This window comes from Anser cygnoides, chromosome 1, assembly GCF_040182565.1.
Source record: "Anser cygnoides isolate HZ-2024a breed goose chromosome 1, Taihu_goose_T2T_genome, whole genome shotgun sequence".
Lineage (NCBI taxonomy): Eukaryota > Metazoa > Chordata > Aves > Anseriformes > Anatidae > Anser > Anser cygnoides.
In genome coordinates, this window is record NC_089873.1 from 6,846,263 (window position 1) to 6,862,568 (window position 16,306).

Genomic DNA, 16,306 nt, shown 5'->3' on the forward strand with positions numbered 1-16,306 from the left:
AGCTGGGCTGCTTTTCTCTGTGAATGAGGGCTAAATCACTAAAACAGCAACAGGTTTTGGATGATTGGAATCCAATAACTTCCTTTATAAAGGCTCTGGGTTAAGTAGCATCTGATATGATGGGTATTCCTGTGTCAATCCTGGGGAAGTCTGCCTCAGTTACAGTCCTTGAGGTACTAAAGCATCATCGGACAGCATTAATGCATCATAGTTCCTCGGACAGCCTCTAAAAATCTGGAAAACTTGACGGGAGATGGCAAGAAATATTGTTGCTTTTTGGGCCAAAAATACCACTCTTTCCTGGGGCTGCAGAAACATTATCTGTGCAGACTGCATGGGCAGAAATGCTTTTCTGCAGCACGTTTTAATGAACGTACGGACAAAGCCGGCTGCCCTGCTGTCGTTGGGGGAAATGCCATGCAATAGTTGGGCACCTGGCGTACAGATAAAGGAGGAAAATAGCTTTTCATCTTTCCAGTTGGGAACGTAGGAAACAAGCCACTAATTCAGATTTTCAGTTGTGCCAAGGAAGAGAGAAGAAACAACGTTTTCGTACAGTTAGAAGAACAAACTGTTATTCGACGTGCTGGGGGAGAGCTGCTAGTGGGCCTTCAGACTTTCTCCCGCAACAAGATGAGCTGTCCTTTCATGTCAGATACAAAAGCGGGAGCAAACGTGCTTCTTAGTGCATGCCTTCTTTGTTCGGAACAAGAAAAGAGCCGGCTTCTCTGCTGATATAAATCAGCACAGCCCCAAAATTACACTACCTGAGGAGCTGACCATTGCTGCGCCAGCGACTCGACGAGCAGCGCTGCGGCTCCGTTAGCATTCGCTGCACGCCAGCGAGGATAAACCCACGGTTATCTCCTCGCCACCTTGGGCAACGCTTGGTGCACACCGGGGCTTTTGCACAAAAAGATGTACCTTGGGACTGCCTGCGGCCCCGCCGATCTACTCAGCAATCTGAAGCAGTGCAGAGGGAAGCGTGTGCTGCATTTGGGATTCATCCTGCCCATCCCCGGCTGCTCTGAATGCCTGTGCTGGTGCCTGGTGTGGAGTTGCTGCTGGTGTTCCTGTGCTGAGGCATGGTTGGGATGCTGGGACTGCAGCTGTTTTCTCCCACTTTCAATTTGTCTATGTAAAATAATAATAATAATAATAAAAAAAACTTGTTATCTTTTATGTGCAATGCCACCTGCATTATAGAAAAATCCCTTTGGCCCTGACTCTCCTCGTTCTTTTCAAAGCTGGTCAAAAAGGGGATGTTTTTCACCCAAAGTGTTTCCAGGCTGCCAAGGGAGGATGAGCGAAGTGATTCTGGCCAGAGAGGACCACATCGTCACAGCAGAGCAGGGGTGAAATGATAATGTTTCTCGAAGCTGTTGCAGGAAAAGAGGCCAGATTTGACGGTGGCTACCATGTTGGGTTGGGGAATATTTTTTTGGAGCATCCCTCCTGCAGGCAGGGCAGGGTGGGAGGAAAGTGCTTGTTTCACAACGCAGCTCTGCATTCATTTTGCCAAGGCTGGAAACAGCCCGACCAAAGAGACTTGCAAGTGAAGGGGGAAAAGCCTGCAGAAAATGGCAGGAATTTGTCAACAGCTGCTTGAGGATCACATCAAGATAGGCACCAGCCTGAGAAAAAACTTCACTGAACTGGGCCTTTGCAGATTTTCAGAGCATGATAAGGTTTAAGTGGGAAAGATGGTGCCTACAGATATATATAGATAAATAAATAAAAATTCTGTTCTCTTCCATGCTGTGTCTTTCTTTCATGGAGCACGGAGTGACAGGGCTGCAAAAGGGAAAGCCCTTTGGTACCCACACAGCCATGCCTCACCATGGTCCCAGGATGGAAGAAATGCTGGCTTCTGGCCTAAAAATAACATCTTAGTAATTTTTCCTTATGTTTCACAGGCCATCCTTTGTTCCTGTACTATGCCTATAGCCAAAAAGCAGCGCCAGTTTACCTTCTGGATATCCCTGTCGTTTCCCCCTCTTTGGGTCCTTGCTCTTCTAGGAGAACCCCAAGCTATTTTCACTGAGCATTGAATTTTCCCCTGCAGCGTTACCAGGGCCACCCGCTTCAAACTGATCTTCAGGAAGGGCAGCAAGTGACCTCCACAGAGGTGCCACCTTCATGTTTTTCGGTCATTGCTTGGTACGTTGAGCACCAAAGTATTAAACCATCTAGCTCCACTTGCTGCTTTGCCTGGGGAAGCAAACACCCTGTCCCCGCCGTGCATCACAGAATCAGAATCGTTTAGGTTGGAAAAGACCTTCAAGATCATTAAGTCCAAACTAATAGATCCTATGAATCAACATAAAGAGAAGTTGGCAGTACAGCAGAAAAATAAGCTGTCAGGATCTAATGAATCTTCTTGTTTTTTTCATATTTTTTTTCCTACCTAATAACCCCAATTTTCCTACTCAATAACCCCACAGGAATGTGTTTCACATTATAAGGAGAAATGGTCCGATGGCGATCCTTATGAGACTCACCCACATATCAGCAGCACTTTGCACCCTTTTTTCCCTGACCATGACTGCCCCATGGAACTTTGGATAAAAATTGCTTCCCAAAATGAAAATGGTCCCACTGCTTATATACCTGCATGGCCTGGCTTTTCCAAGTGAGTCCAGACCCCCTAGAAAGGAGAGGGTTTTTTTGCTGTTTTGGGAGGCACGAAGGCAAATGGGGAAGAATAATAAGAGCAGTGAAAAAAAAAAAGAGAGTAAAGAAGAGGAAATGGCCTTTTTTTACCACATAGGATATCCCATAATGAGGCCTTTCTCAGAGGGACAAGCGGCATGGGGCTGGGGGATGGAGGTGTTGTTGTTCTGGGAGATAAAGCAGAAAATAAATGAGCCTGTGCTGGGTGGAAAACATCACGGATGTGGCTGGTTCCTGGAAGAGAGCTGTTTGTCTGAACAGTGTCCTGCGTGCTCCAGCCCCCAGCAAACACAGAGCCCAGGGTACAAGGAGACCTGTGTCAAGGCACCCCAATGAAACACGTGGCAGCAGGAACAGTACTGCCCCTTCCAGGAGACTGGTAGGTGGCTCTAAAACAGTGCTTTTCACTAATTAAAGCAGGTCTTTTTGGACATAAAACGGCTGAAAGCTTAATTTTCCTACTTGGTGCATAAATTAAGGATTAGGCAGGCTGGGTCAAACAGACTTCCCATCCACGTCCTTACATGAATAACCGAGGCTTTAGCGAAAAGGGGGTACGGCTTGGGTCTTAGTACAGGGTCTGGCTTACATGAGCTCTCTTTCAGGCTGTAATTTTCAGTTCATCGCCTTCAGCAGATCTGCTTTGCTTTAACAGTCTGAAACCACCTAGGCAGTGGCCCTACTGAAGCTCTCCTCCTGCCTAACCTGCCCTGACCCCAGTGGGCAAGAGGACGAGCATTCAGTCTCCCTTTTAGGTGTGCAGTGCTAGCAGAAATCACTGTGGTTTCCACTCAGATGGAAAATAAGATGTTTGGATGGGTCATCTCCAACACCATTGAGCAGCGAGATCCCAAGCCAGCAGCCTGCCTTCACTTTGCAGTGGACGCCGAGCAATGGGCATCTCCATCCATCCCATCTCCAGGTGTCTGAGCAAGGCACCAGGCTTGGCGTGTGCATTTGAAGGCTGAAGGTAGGTAAGATGAGGTCAGGTCTTCATCATGGGCTTCTAGGCAGAAGTGCAGGTGTGTTGTGTTTTTTCCAGGCCCCATCCACAGTGTGACTGCCCCATAGAACCACACGGGTAAGAGGGCAATGGCCAATGCTCAGTGGGTGCACCCAAAGTCTACGGGTGAAGGCAAACAGTGCATGCTCCCCACGGAGCCCCAAAGGCACATTGCAGAAATGGCAGAGCTGAGGCATTACTATGTGGCTCATCTCCTTGTCCAAGCAACTAGCCAACATTGAGTGACACTGGAGGAGCAGCTGGGGAGATACGAACAGCCAGGCTCCTCAGCTGCTTCACATACCAGGCTTTTGTTTTCATTGGAGACATGGACCTGCTTTTGGGGGCTGAAGGCTTGTTTAAGTGTCTGTGAAGGGCTGTGATAAGGTGAAAGAGTTTCAGTGGGACTCAACATGATTAAAACATGCCAGTGACATGGTTGATCAGGCCGATGGCTTTTCTGCACCTCTACAACAGGGATGAAGATGCTTACTGAACAGCGTGCAGCAAGCATAAACCAAGACAAGAGCTTTGATGACAGATAGGACAGAGCTTACCATATCCCAGCAGGAATTGCTGCAGAGTCAAGGTGAGGAACCCGTTTTTGGCAGCTCTTGGGGGCTGATGTAGTTGTAGAGCAAATTGCCTGCAACGGTCTCTGCTCAAAGCAGGTGCAATAGATGAGTGAAGGCAAAGAGCAGAGAGTTTCTGAATGGACCTTGGGAGATGGCCTGGCTGCTCCACACCGGAAAGAATCCAGTGTGCTGGGGAAAATGGGTATTGCTGAATGAAAGGAGCCGGATTCAATAAAGCAGGCTGGCTTTCCTTGCTTTCTACGCCTATGCAAATCTATTTAAGGGAGGGTGCCTAAAATGCACCAGAGTTTATAAAGAGCATGAAGTAAAGCTCAATTCCATTGGAGAAAGCCACCTGCATTGTGCTGCAAGGATTAGAAACACCTGCTTAATTAAACACTGTATAACAACCTTTATGGGGCTGTAGCTTTCATAACAATTAGACAAAAGCACATTTTTTTCGAGATGAGTTATAGATCTCTGGAAGAAAATGAGATTTGCTCTTCTACTAGAATCCTTTCCCTGTCCACCGCACTGCATAACTCACCGTCTGGAGATCTTTTCACAGGCTGCTCACATCTCAGTAGCCACAAATTTGGACAGCTGGAAGAATTACACTGGCTGGCGCTGGTGGCCTGGAAGTTGGGAATTCCATTAAAACTTTCCCAAACACGTCTGCTTCTGCTAAACACTGGCACCTTCTGCTTTCAGCTCTGGCAGGGAATGAGACTTTTGGCAGAGCTAAAATTGCAAAATTGAACCCTTTCTTTGCTTGGCAACTCGGTTGGTAATTCATTTTGTTTTGTAAAAGGAGTGTGGCTTGCAAAGAGCAGAGGGCATTGATCTAGCCAGGGGGCAACTTTAGCTCAGCTCCATCACCCGATTGCTGCTGGGGATGTGCAGGATGAGGCAGCGTTTAGGCTTCGATCCAGTGCCCTGCACCAAATCTTTGCTTGTGGCTGCTCTGGCTTTGTGAACAGGATTACTGCTTGCATTAGTTGCACTCTGTCAACCCAAGCATCACGTTAAGATGTTGACCCTCTACGCAGGAAGGGCTGAGCACCGTGTGAAGCATGGGGCTGTCCTGCTGGCCCCATTCTGGAGGAATAAATCTCTTGTGCTTTGCCTAAAGCACCTACTGAGTTTGGGGTTTGCCTGCCAGGGAGCACTAGGGCATGGCCTAAACCCAAGGCAAGAGCATATTTTATGTAAAGAAGAAGAATTAGGACTTGAGCAAGCTCATGTTTAGCTTATAGTCTGCATTCCCCTTCCACGCAGGTGGGTCCCATTTCTCCTGTAGGCTCTGTTGACTCACTAACTTTTCTTCCAACCCAAGCATGAGCTTTTGATGGATTTCCCCGTGGATTTGGAGGTCTGCAGCCTCCCATGGGCTGCTAAGGTCTGCCTAACTACTGCAGGCTGGGAAGAGGCAGGGGTATGCCCGGCTACATTTCTTTTTCTCCTTTCCATCGCCATCCCTGCAACACAGCCCTGTTGCCAAGAAGCTGGTGCTAATGGCTTGAGCTTGCCTCATGCAGCCCTTCAGGGCACAAATAACGTGATGAAGAGGGAAATGGGGTGAATAAATACGAGATCAGGCTGTGTAAGCTTCTTCCTAGCTTGTTGTCCAGTTAGCCAGGGAAGCTGGTCCTCACCAGGGGCTTTTGCAGGGAAAGGTGAGGAACATATTCCCCAGCAGACCTCTCTGTTGGCAATCAGGCTGCTCGCTATCTTTGGAGATCTCTTTGTGGGAGATAAAAGTGCTGCCAGTTTACTTTTTTCACTGCTTGCTCCAGGGCATTTCCTTTTTTTTCCTGGCAGCCAACACCTGGAGCGAAAGGCCCCGGGGGACTCTCTCAGCCCTCATTTCATAAAGGCAGAAAATTTCTGTAGAAAACCAGGATGGAGAGACTGCCCCAAGTGTGTGCTTCTGTGTCATACCATGACGGAAAACAAATATCATCATTTTAACCTGGAATCCCATCATGATTAGAAACATATAGTAGGAAACCATGGAAAGCAGGCCTGAATAATGCATTTGGTTGGGGAATCTGCCCATTAATAAAGTCTACAACACTTCATCTCTCCTCTGGGATCAGTTTGGACATCAAGGCTCAGCTCCGGCTGTTGTCTCACGTGCTCATCCGCCGATGGCACGGTGCCTTTTCTTGCGTGCGAGTGCAATGTCAGCCTGGACTTAATGCAGTGGCTGCGGTTAATTAACAAAGCTGCTTCTCTCTTCATTATTCAGCAATGTTAATGGCTGTGAAAGGAAAGAACAAAATGAGCCAAGTTAATTTCAGTTCTGTGAGAAACACAGGAAAACAGAAATGTTCACCAAATGGGAAAGAGAGAAAATGAGGAGACAGAAAAAAAAATTAATTTCCAGCTTCTAAGAGGACTTTTACCAATAACAATATAAAAGATAGCTGAGTGTTCTTCTTAAATGAAAAAAGTGATTACTTCCAAGGCAAGTGAATGGCTTTCCATATTTTCTTCTTCTGCCTGTGTCATTTAATTTCTGTTTTCCTCCACTTTTCACTTATTATTTGACTCCATCGATGTGGTGAGATGTTGCTGGAGGCTGTCAATGTTTCTCCTGGGTGCAAGCAACGGAGACATCCAGAGTAAGTCCCTTCCTTTGGCTAGGAGGACCCTGGCTGTCACCCCTGCAAGAGAGTCTATGTCCATGTGACATTCATGTGGTTTGGCCGTGCATGTCAAGCTCACGGTGACAACTCGTGTATGTCTTGAGCAGTAATACTGCGGGAAGCTGGGGGGTTGTGATCTGTCCTCAGGGTGAACCCGGACCCAATGCAAGCATGGGCTGAGAGGGAAAAAAGGCTCTTCTGTGGTGTCAATGAAGGTGCTTCAAGGAATCATAGAACGGCTTGGGTTGGAAGGGACTTCAAGGGTCACCCAGTTCCAACTCCCCTGCCATGGGCAGGGACACCTCCCAGCAGCCCAGGCTGCCCAAAGCCCCGTCCAGCCTGGCCTTGGGCACTGCCAGGGATGGGGCAGCCACAGCTCCTCTGGGCAGCCTGGGCCAGGGCCTCACCGCCCTCTGAGTGAAGAATTTCCTCCTAATGTCTAATATAAATCTCCCCTCTTTTAGCTTAAGGCCATTCCCCCTTGTTCTATCATTATCCACCCAAGTTCCCTCTCCATACTTTTTATTAGCCCTCTTTAAGTACTGAAAGGCCGCTGTGAGGTCTCCCCAGAGCCTTCTCTTCTCCAGGATGAACAGCCCCAGCTCTCCCAGCCTTTCTTCATAATAGAGGTGCTCCAGCCTCTGATCATCTTTGTGGCCCTGGCAGGGCTTAGCAGGTAGGATCTGGCCTCTACGTGTCATTTTGAGGTTGACAAGACCGGTTTCCTCATGTATCATAGGGATCTTATGGATCATATCCTATCATATGGATTGTATCCTATATCCATCAGGTGAAAGAGCAGCACAGGGGAAGCTACACCAGAGGTGCCTATGTCCTACGGACGCATGTCTCCAGTTTTGTTTGCATCTCCTGTGGGTTTCCTGGTGTGCAGCAAGGCAACCTGTCGCCTTCAGGGGGAATAGCTTTCCCCTTTTTCTTCTTCCCTGAAACTTTCTCTTCAGGGGGAATAGCTGGACCTTTTCTCTCTAGTCTGCCTCCTTGCTCATTGAAATCTTCTCTTTTTGTGGTCCCTACAGTGGCATTATTTTGGGTTGGATTTGGTTATCAGATTCAAAAGTTACCAGGGGTGGGGTAGGCTGACAGGCACTGAGATAGTGCAGGGAGAGGCTTTGGTGAGATAAACCTCCCTTCCTCCGGACACAGGCTATAAACCCACGTGTGGGCAACAGTGAGGTTGCAAAGTCAAGCTCTCAGGAGGAAACGCCAGAATTAAACAGCCCGCATACCCATAATTTGGGCCTTTGTGCACATCGAGTGCAATGCATCCTTTGATTATCCGATCACCTATGATTTTGAGTTATTTTAATCCAGCGAATTGCTCTAGGCCACATTAACACACGCTGTTCAAACCACACACTGAATTCAACATTAATTTCCTTGTGAGCTTCTCTGTAATGCTTCAGCATCTGATCAATATTAATGCGTTTATCTGCACAGCGCTCCTGCGATATCACCAGCTGGTGAACTGAGGCACGGGGAGATTAAGGCCAAAATGATCAAAGGCGCTTGCTAATTTTGGGTGCTCAATTTGCAACACCAGGGACATGATCTTCCAAGGCCCTTGGCATTTTATAGCACTTGGCGCGTTTGAAGAACGGCTCTTGTTGGCTTGTTCCTGTCTCCAAGTGCAAATCCAGCCTGAGTGTCCTACAGGGCATCAGGAAGATGGGCAGAGCCTTATGAGCAGCCCCTTTGCTGTACGGGTGAATTCACAGGAAAGGAGAAATTCTGAAAATAACCACCCCAAGAAAACCTGTAACATGATGCTAAGTTGAAACTATTAGGCCATCTTTATTTTTATTTTTATTTTTATTTTTATTTTTTGTAACTTTTGAGTCTTTCCCTGTCACCTAATTTTCTTTCAATATAGACTTTGTAGATGTAACATCCTAATTTATATCTCCCTCCAAAGAAAAGGAACACAAAGCCAAATCATAGAAGGATAGAGTGGTTTGGATTGGAAGGGACCTTAAAAATCACCAGCCAAGCCACAGATGCAGTTCTCATTTTGACCCAAATTTGGCTCATCGGCAGGGCTCGTCCCGTTGGACCCAAAGCCCAGACCTCCCCTCGGCACCTCAGGGACCGAGAGGGAGACATGCGAGCAGGGTTTGTGCTAGCCCTGCAGCTCTTGTTATGAGATGCATTTTGGCATTTTGGCAATTTTGCATTTTTCACACAGCATTGAAACTTTGAGATTTGGGACTCCAGAGCTCAATGCCAGGAAGGGAGTGGGACGGGTGGTTTTGCTTTCTGTGCCTTTTGCCCCCTGGGAGCATCTCCTGCCTCTCATCCCTCAGTCCTACCCATCCCTCAGCTATTCCCTGGTCTCCTGTCCAGCCACTGCCTGCTCTCCATGGCTCACATCCATTTTTACCAACATGTTGCTCCTCTTGCTCCTGCTTTGTCAATGATTGCTTTTTATTCCTCACCATAATTTCATATGACTGTGATTTATGATCCTGAGTTTAAAGATTTATTGCAATGGACACATGGCATGGCAGACTTAAAGGGAGGTGTTCAGCTCGTTATTATTCTCTTAAATCCCAATTCTTCCGTACTCTAAAAAGCAGCTTCTGCATCGTGTTTTCAAGACTCTTGTCCCCTAGCTTTCTAGGTTTATCAAGATGAGGAGAAAACCAGGCAAGAAAAGTTGCAGCTCTACAGTTAAGAGGTTGGCTGGCATCTATGAACCTCACGAGTAATGTAAGCACCTGGGGGCTTAATAAAGCACTGAATGGTCTTCAGGCAACTGGCTGCAGGCTGAGGATTCACCAGGATCAGCACTTGCTTATTCCACCTTACAGAGATGGTTGATAACCCTACAGCAATTTAAGCTCGCTCCTCCCCAAGAGAAAAGCAGCACAGACAGCAAACATCTACCGTCTCCTCTTCCTTGCATTTGTGTGGTTTTGGACAGTGTTTTAACTGCCTAAGATGAGCAAGGGCCTTAGGTTGTCTTAAAGAGCTTAAACTGATCTAAAGCTATAAAGTGCTTAGAGGTGGTTTAAGGACATCGATTATAATTAACCAGCAAAAAGAACACAAAACACCACGTATCAAAGACCTGCGGCCGCCTCTTGTTTAGGGTGGATTTTTTTTTTCTTTACACGCCTCTTGTACAGCTCAAGTCAAAGTCCCCTGAAGTCACCAAAAGTCTTTGATGAGCTCGAAGGAGCTTTACTGTTGGCATGGGCTGCAGCAGGTTCAGCCTGGGAAAAACAGGCTGCTGTGGCCGTGCTTAGAGCTGAGCTTCTAGTTTTGTATCCTGGATTTGTGGTGGCAAAATAAGCCTGGTAAACATTAAAACCCAACCACAAGCACTAGTTTCACCAGTGGTGAAAACCAAAAAGAACCCACAAACCCCGGTCCCCTACCAAAGGGCACCTTTCAAACTGTGGTTCTCTTTAATTACTGTCCTGAGGGAAGAAATAATGTTTTTGTTGTTGTTGTTGTTGTTGTTTTTTTACATATATATATATATAATATTTTCTTATATAAATAAACATTTAAATTTCCCATTTTAAATAAGCAATTTCCTCTCTCTTTTAAATAAGCAATCCTTCTCATAAGTTAATTTTCTTATGACTCAGTGTAAATCCCAAGAGGATTTCCTCCCCGTTTCCTCCCAGGTCACCTTGGGTCAGAGACTGCATTCAAAGTGTTCCCCTCCTTGCATAAGCCAAGAAATGCCATAAATGTATATAAAAATAGTGAGTTTGGAGGGAATGCTTATCATGCTAGTCAGACCTGGCACCTACTATAATTGAGACAGTAACACATACTGCCAAATATGAAGATGCTTTGCTCCAGGATTTTAGTGTATCTTAGGCTCATCCTAGAGACTGGGAAGCATTGGGGATGTTACTTTGAATTTCTTGCTGAGGTCTGCACCCACGCGTGGCAGCATTGCTATCAGCATCCACGTGAGCAAAGCCCAACCAGCACCAAACAACTTTCCCCCTATAGTTTGTACGTATATATTTGTGGTGTTTAGAAGTGGCTGAAACCAATAATGAACCTTCCCAATAGGGATGGTGAAAAAATTGATTTGCCATGAGCAGAAAAGCCGCTGTCAGAGGTTGCTACGTGCTGGATATTAACCCGTGCCATGGACATGGACCTGCAGGTGCTCAGATATCGGGCTCAGACCAGGGCAGCTGAGGAAGAGGCACATCCCTGTTATTCTCGCAGAAAAGTGCTGATTTGTAATTGAAATGGAGAATTATATAGAATAACTCAGAAACAATGTTGGGGAAGAGATGTAATAGTGTAGCACTTAAACAGAAGAAAACCAGGTTGTAAGTGCAAGAGCTTGGAAAGTGAATGTGGCTCAATTTACACTCATTATAACGTAGCTTGCACAGTGCCATATTAGGGGCCAACAGCAAACGTGGCCCTACGCAGCCATCCCGCCTGTATGCAACCCCAATACTGTCGGGTTTGGAGCATTTATTTGAAATACATTTCAAAAGTATTTGGAAGGACCGAAGAGTTAAGGAGCATGCCCAGGCAATGAGAGGTTGCCCCCAAGCAGCCACAAAAGGGGACGGGACTGATGTCTCCTCGGCAATCGTGATTTTTGCATTTCTGTGTGCTTCATGTTGCCACTATATTAATGTTTTGTAATCTGGTTGTAAGTAATCAAATACTGGATACAGCCATCCGGAGCCACTTCACTGCCACACGCCCTGCTACAGAGAGAAGTTTTCTTAAACGATTTTTTTTTTTTTTTTTTTTTTTTTTTAAATACCTGTTCTTCAAATAACTCAGTGCTCCACAATGGCTCTGCAGAAGACTGTCAATCAAGCAAAATTACAGCCTGACGTGACAGACAGTAATGACTCTAAAGGGGCCGTTACCATCTATTGTGCCAGGGGGCCCTTCCTAATAGGAGTGTCTCCTCCGCTTCTCATTAAAAGTGCAATGGCTCCCGAGATTTTATACATTACTGGTTATTTCAAATACAAGTTATCACGCACACACACACAAAAAAGCATATTTATGGGATGTTAAAAGCGCGGGCTAAATTGGGAAAAGAAAACTTAGATTTACAGGCTGGCATTATGCTTAGAAATTGCAGCACGGGCAAGGATTTGGGTAATTTTAGGTAAAATTTTTGTGTGCTGAAAGTTAGAATGGCAAAGCGGGCGATGCTGCCTGGGCAGTGAGATTATAGCATGATGCTGTACGGGCAAACACGACTTCAGAAATAATGGCAGTGAGTGGTTTGGCTATGCCACGGCTCCAGGATAAATTATGGCACCAGCCTCATGGACTGATGAAACCCTTCGGCCTCTGTCAGGCTGGAGGTCAGGGCAGATGATCGCTTTTGCCCCTTTTGGCCTCAGATTGTCTCAATTTTCTCCCAAGGACAGCAGGTTACTTTTGGCAGCCCCGTTCAGCAACCCCAAAAATCTCAACATGGCATTTCTGACCCCAAGTGATTTATTATCTTGTGAAAAAGGGAGAAAATACAACATTGGTGTGGGTTGGAGGGAAAATTATTCGGTGTCGGCTGCATCTTTTTGGGTCTGTCCCACCCCCATCACTTCTCAGGCGGGGGCCACCAGCTTGGGGATCCCTGGGGACACGGACACGGGGAAGGAAGGCTGATGGGACGAAGGGGATCCCCATGGGGAGCAGGAGGATGTGGGTAAGCCAGCAGCAGAAGGAAAGGTTTGGCTGCTCCAAGAACATACTGGGACAACACACAAGCACCCATCGCAGGGAATCCCAAGCGATTTGGGCCACCCATGGGGCGGGATGGCCACCAAAGCATTGCATTAGAGAGGGCACTAATTAATGCAGGAGCTGGCACACGCTCAGCCGTGTGCCTGTGCCCAGCAGAGGGTAGCATTGCCCAAACACCCCGGCCTGCCTCGGTGTTTTCCCCAAATTTACACCTCCCCACCCGGCTGAGCTCCCCCAGGCTCCAAACCCGCGTGGAAGTGGGAGCCCCAGGGGAAAGCTCCCGTGCTCATAAATGATGAGCGGTCCGGAAAATCCCTTTCCAAAGTGGGATTTTAAGGACTCTGTGAAAGGACACGGCACATTTTAAGCAGTTAGGCGCGCATTCACATCTGTTTACGAGTCGATGCAATATTTAGTCGTGTCACGCCTCATTTTCAGCCGCCTCATTTGATGACCAAGGGTTTGAGCCGCCCCCAAAAACACCCGTGGGTCCGCACCTGCCTTTTTACTTCCCAACTTGGAGGAGAAATCCACTTTTTTTTTTTTTTTTTTTTTTTTTTGCGCTTTACCTATTTGCAAGACATTAACGGGAAACCTACCCACGGGTTTAGCGCGTATTTCTGCCGTGTCACCGGGGGCGCATCCTGCCCCTCGCTCCCGCTGCGGGGTGGGCAAGGGGCTGGGGGCCACTTTTGGCCCCCACGGGGCGGCTGCGCTCACGGTGGGCACCGCAAACCCCGCGCAAAACCCGCGCATCCCCCGCGCAATCCCCGCGCAATCCCCGCGCATCCCCCGCGCAGCTCCGGACCACCCCGCCCGGCCGCCTGCGGTGTGGCTTTTAATTTTTATTTTTTTTTTCCCCCGCTTTCCCTTTTTTTTTTTTTTTTTTTTTATCTCTTTGCTTTCCCTCCCCTCCCGTTTGACGTGCGCGGTTTTGGTGCAATGCGAATTATCTCCAGTCATTCAGTCAGGAGGGGCAGCGCCAGGCAGCAGAGCAGCGGCGGGGCTGCCTCCTCCTCCTCCTCCTCCTCCTCTTCTTCCTCCCCCTCTTCTTCTTCTTCCTCCTCCTCCTCCTCCTCCCATTGCCATAACAACCGCGCACAGCCGCACCGCGCCCGGGAGGCTCGGAGCATCCAACGGGGCCCCCGCACGCCCTGCTTGGGGACAGCGGGGGGGTAGGGGGGGGGGGGGGGGAATCAGTGACCTCCCTCAAAAAAAGAAAAAAAAAAGAAAAAAAAAAAAAAAAGGGACTTTTCCTCCCGGAGTGGGGGGACCAAAGTGTCCCTGAGGGTGCTGAAGGAGGCGGGGGGGGACACGGGGCAGCCCCGGGGGTGGCACGGGGAGGGGCGAGGGGGGAGGGGGGGAGGACGAGGGGAAAGGGGGGGGGGGGGGGCAGAGAAAGTTGGGAGGAAATAGCCCAGGAAAAGTGGCACTCGTGGAGCCCGCCGGAGCGCGGAGGAAATAAAAGCGGCGGCGGGCAGGAAGTGTGAGGAGGAGGAGGAGGAGGAAGGGGAGAAGGAGGAGGAGAAGAAGGAGGAGGAGGAGGAGGAGGAGGAGGAGGAAGAGCCGGCAGAGGCAGCAGCAGCAGCCGCTGCTTTCTCAGAAGAGAAAGCAAAAGCCGCAGGCGGCTCGGTGCCGCCCGGCATCCGCGGGGCTGCGCGGGGCTGCGCGGAGCGGCCATGGCCCGGGAGAACGGGGACGGCGGCGGCTCCTGGAAGAAGCAGGCGGAGGACATCAAGAAGATCTTCGAGTTCAAGGAGACGCTGGGGACGTAGGTGGCGGGGAGCGGAGCGGGCCGGGAGGCGCCGTCCCTGCGCTGCGCGGGATTTGCGCGGGGGGGATTTGCGCGGGGGCTGCCGCCGGGGTCGCTCCGAGCATCCCGCCCGGCACCGAGCCGGGGAGGTTTGGGAATCCCGGGACAAACGGCACCGGGGGGGGGGGTTGGTAGGAGGTGAGGGATGAGGGTGGCTGCGGGGCAGGCGGCTGGGCTACCCCCCCCCAAAAAAAAAATTAAATAATAAAAAAAAAAGAACAACAAAAAGAGAAAAGAAAGAAAAAAAAAAGAAAAAGAGAAGAATAAGAGAAAAGAAAAAGAGAAAAGAAAAAGAAAAAAGAAAAAAGAAAGAAAAAAATAAGAAAAAAGAAAAATAAGAAAAAAAGAAAAGGGAAAAAGATAAAAAGAAAAAGGAAAAAGAAAAAAGAAAGGAAAAAAAGAAAAAATAAAGAAAAAAATAAAGAAAAAAAAGACCCCCCCCCACCCCCCGGTTTAAAATGTTAATAGGATAGGGAGATGGGGAAAGGCTTTTTCTTGACGGTGCCACTGTAAATAAATGCGGTCTGACTTGCATGCTGTCCCCTAAAGCTGATGGCTGCATCCATTCGTGGACGGACAAGCAGAAATAATCGGAGTGGATTGGATGTGCTTTAGCTACGATGCTTAACTGTTGTTGGGCTTTATTTCTGTTATTTATAGTGGCGGGGCATAAAGATTAGTAAAACGTTGGAGTTTTTTTTTTTTTTCTTTTTTTTTTTTCGGAAGGCTCAGAATAAACATGCGCAGATGGTGGAAGGGAGCAGGGTGCAGGCTGATGCTTTTTTGGCTGAGCGGGGAGTTTTATTTCTGTTGAGAGAAATTTTCGCTCGTCGGATGTTGTAGAGGCAGAGAGCCGCGGTTGCTGGGGAAGGGCAGGGTGCGGGCTGCCGTGTGGGTGGGCGAGGACGTGAACGCTGGGTTGTATGGGACGGGTGCTTTATCGCCATGTCCCCCCCGGTGTAAATTCAACTTCGAGCACGTCTCTAAGTAAAGCATCGCCGAGCCCAAGCAGCGCGTTTTGTGCTCCGCGTGCCACTTCCAAAACACGGCTGAACAAGTTTCGGCCGTAATATTTCAGTTTCTTTCTGCTTCCAAGGGAGGGCTCTCTACAAACAGAGTATTTCTGCTTCTGCTGATTTCCTGCACACCAAGTGCGAGTGAGAAGCGGGCTGGGTGCTTCATCTGGAGGGGGGGGGTCACGCACCCGTGTGGGGGTGAGCACGGTGTGGAAACACCGCCCGGCTGGTGACATTCGTGCCTGCCCAGGGCTCTGAAGATGCAGGGTGAGGTGTCCCTGAGAGACGTGTCCCTGCCTGTCACCTTCAGCACCTTCCTGAGCTCAAGGGTGTAGGAGAGGCAAGTCCTAACGCCAGGAGACTTGTGGGAGCAGCAGGACAGCTTGCTGTGGTTCCCATCACACAGCCCCGTGTTATCTTCCCACTTGTGGTGTATGAAGCATCTGTGAGGGTTAACTTGCACCATTAGAGAGGTCCAGACAGAATTAATGCTGTGGACTTGGTGGGTATCCCACTGGAGTTGACAGGATCAGGTGTAGGTCCCAAGGTAGGTGGAGCTGGGCAGAGTTCATCGCTGCGCACATTGGGATGGCTGCTGCAAATGAAATCCACTCACCATGACCATTTAGTGCCTCGCACTCTTAAACATCATCGTAGCCAGGCCTTCGTGATGAGAGGGCAAGCTGTAAGGCTTTAAAACTTGACCTAACAGTCAGCATAGAAACTTTCAGAAAATTAAAATAACTGCATCACAGCCCTGTACCTGTCTAAAGGAGGCAGATCTGTCCCTTTTCCCATTCACAGGGACATTATTTCTGGGTGTAGGTGCATTTACCAGCCTACACCTCAGTCGCCTTCTG

At 48.5% G+C, this 16,306-nt stretch overlaps 1 protein-coding gene across 4 annotated transcripts in view; it reads left to right on the forward strand.

The window, feature by feature from the left end:
• Window positions 1–14,012: 14,012 nt before the first annotated feature.
• Window positions 14,013–16,306, forward strand: part of CAMK1D (calcium/calmodulin dependent protein kinase ID) — a 220,608-nt gene continuing 218,314 nt past the window's right edge. For 3 of the 4 annotated variants that reach the window (XM_048062698.2, XM_048062700.2, XM_048062701.2), the window contains exon 1: window positions 14,014–14,388. In XM_048062698.2, the coding sequence (XP_047918655.1) occupies window positions 14,297–14,388 (92 nt within the window). In that variant the 5' untranslated portion in view covers window positions 14,014–14,296. Of the gene's footprint in view, window positions 14,389–16,306 lie in introns of all 4 variants that reach the window. The other variant, XM_048062699.2, reaches the window with a different exon arrangement.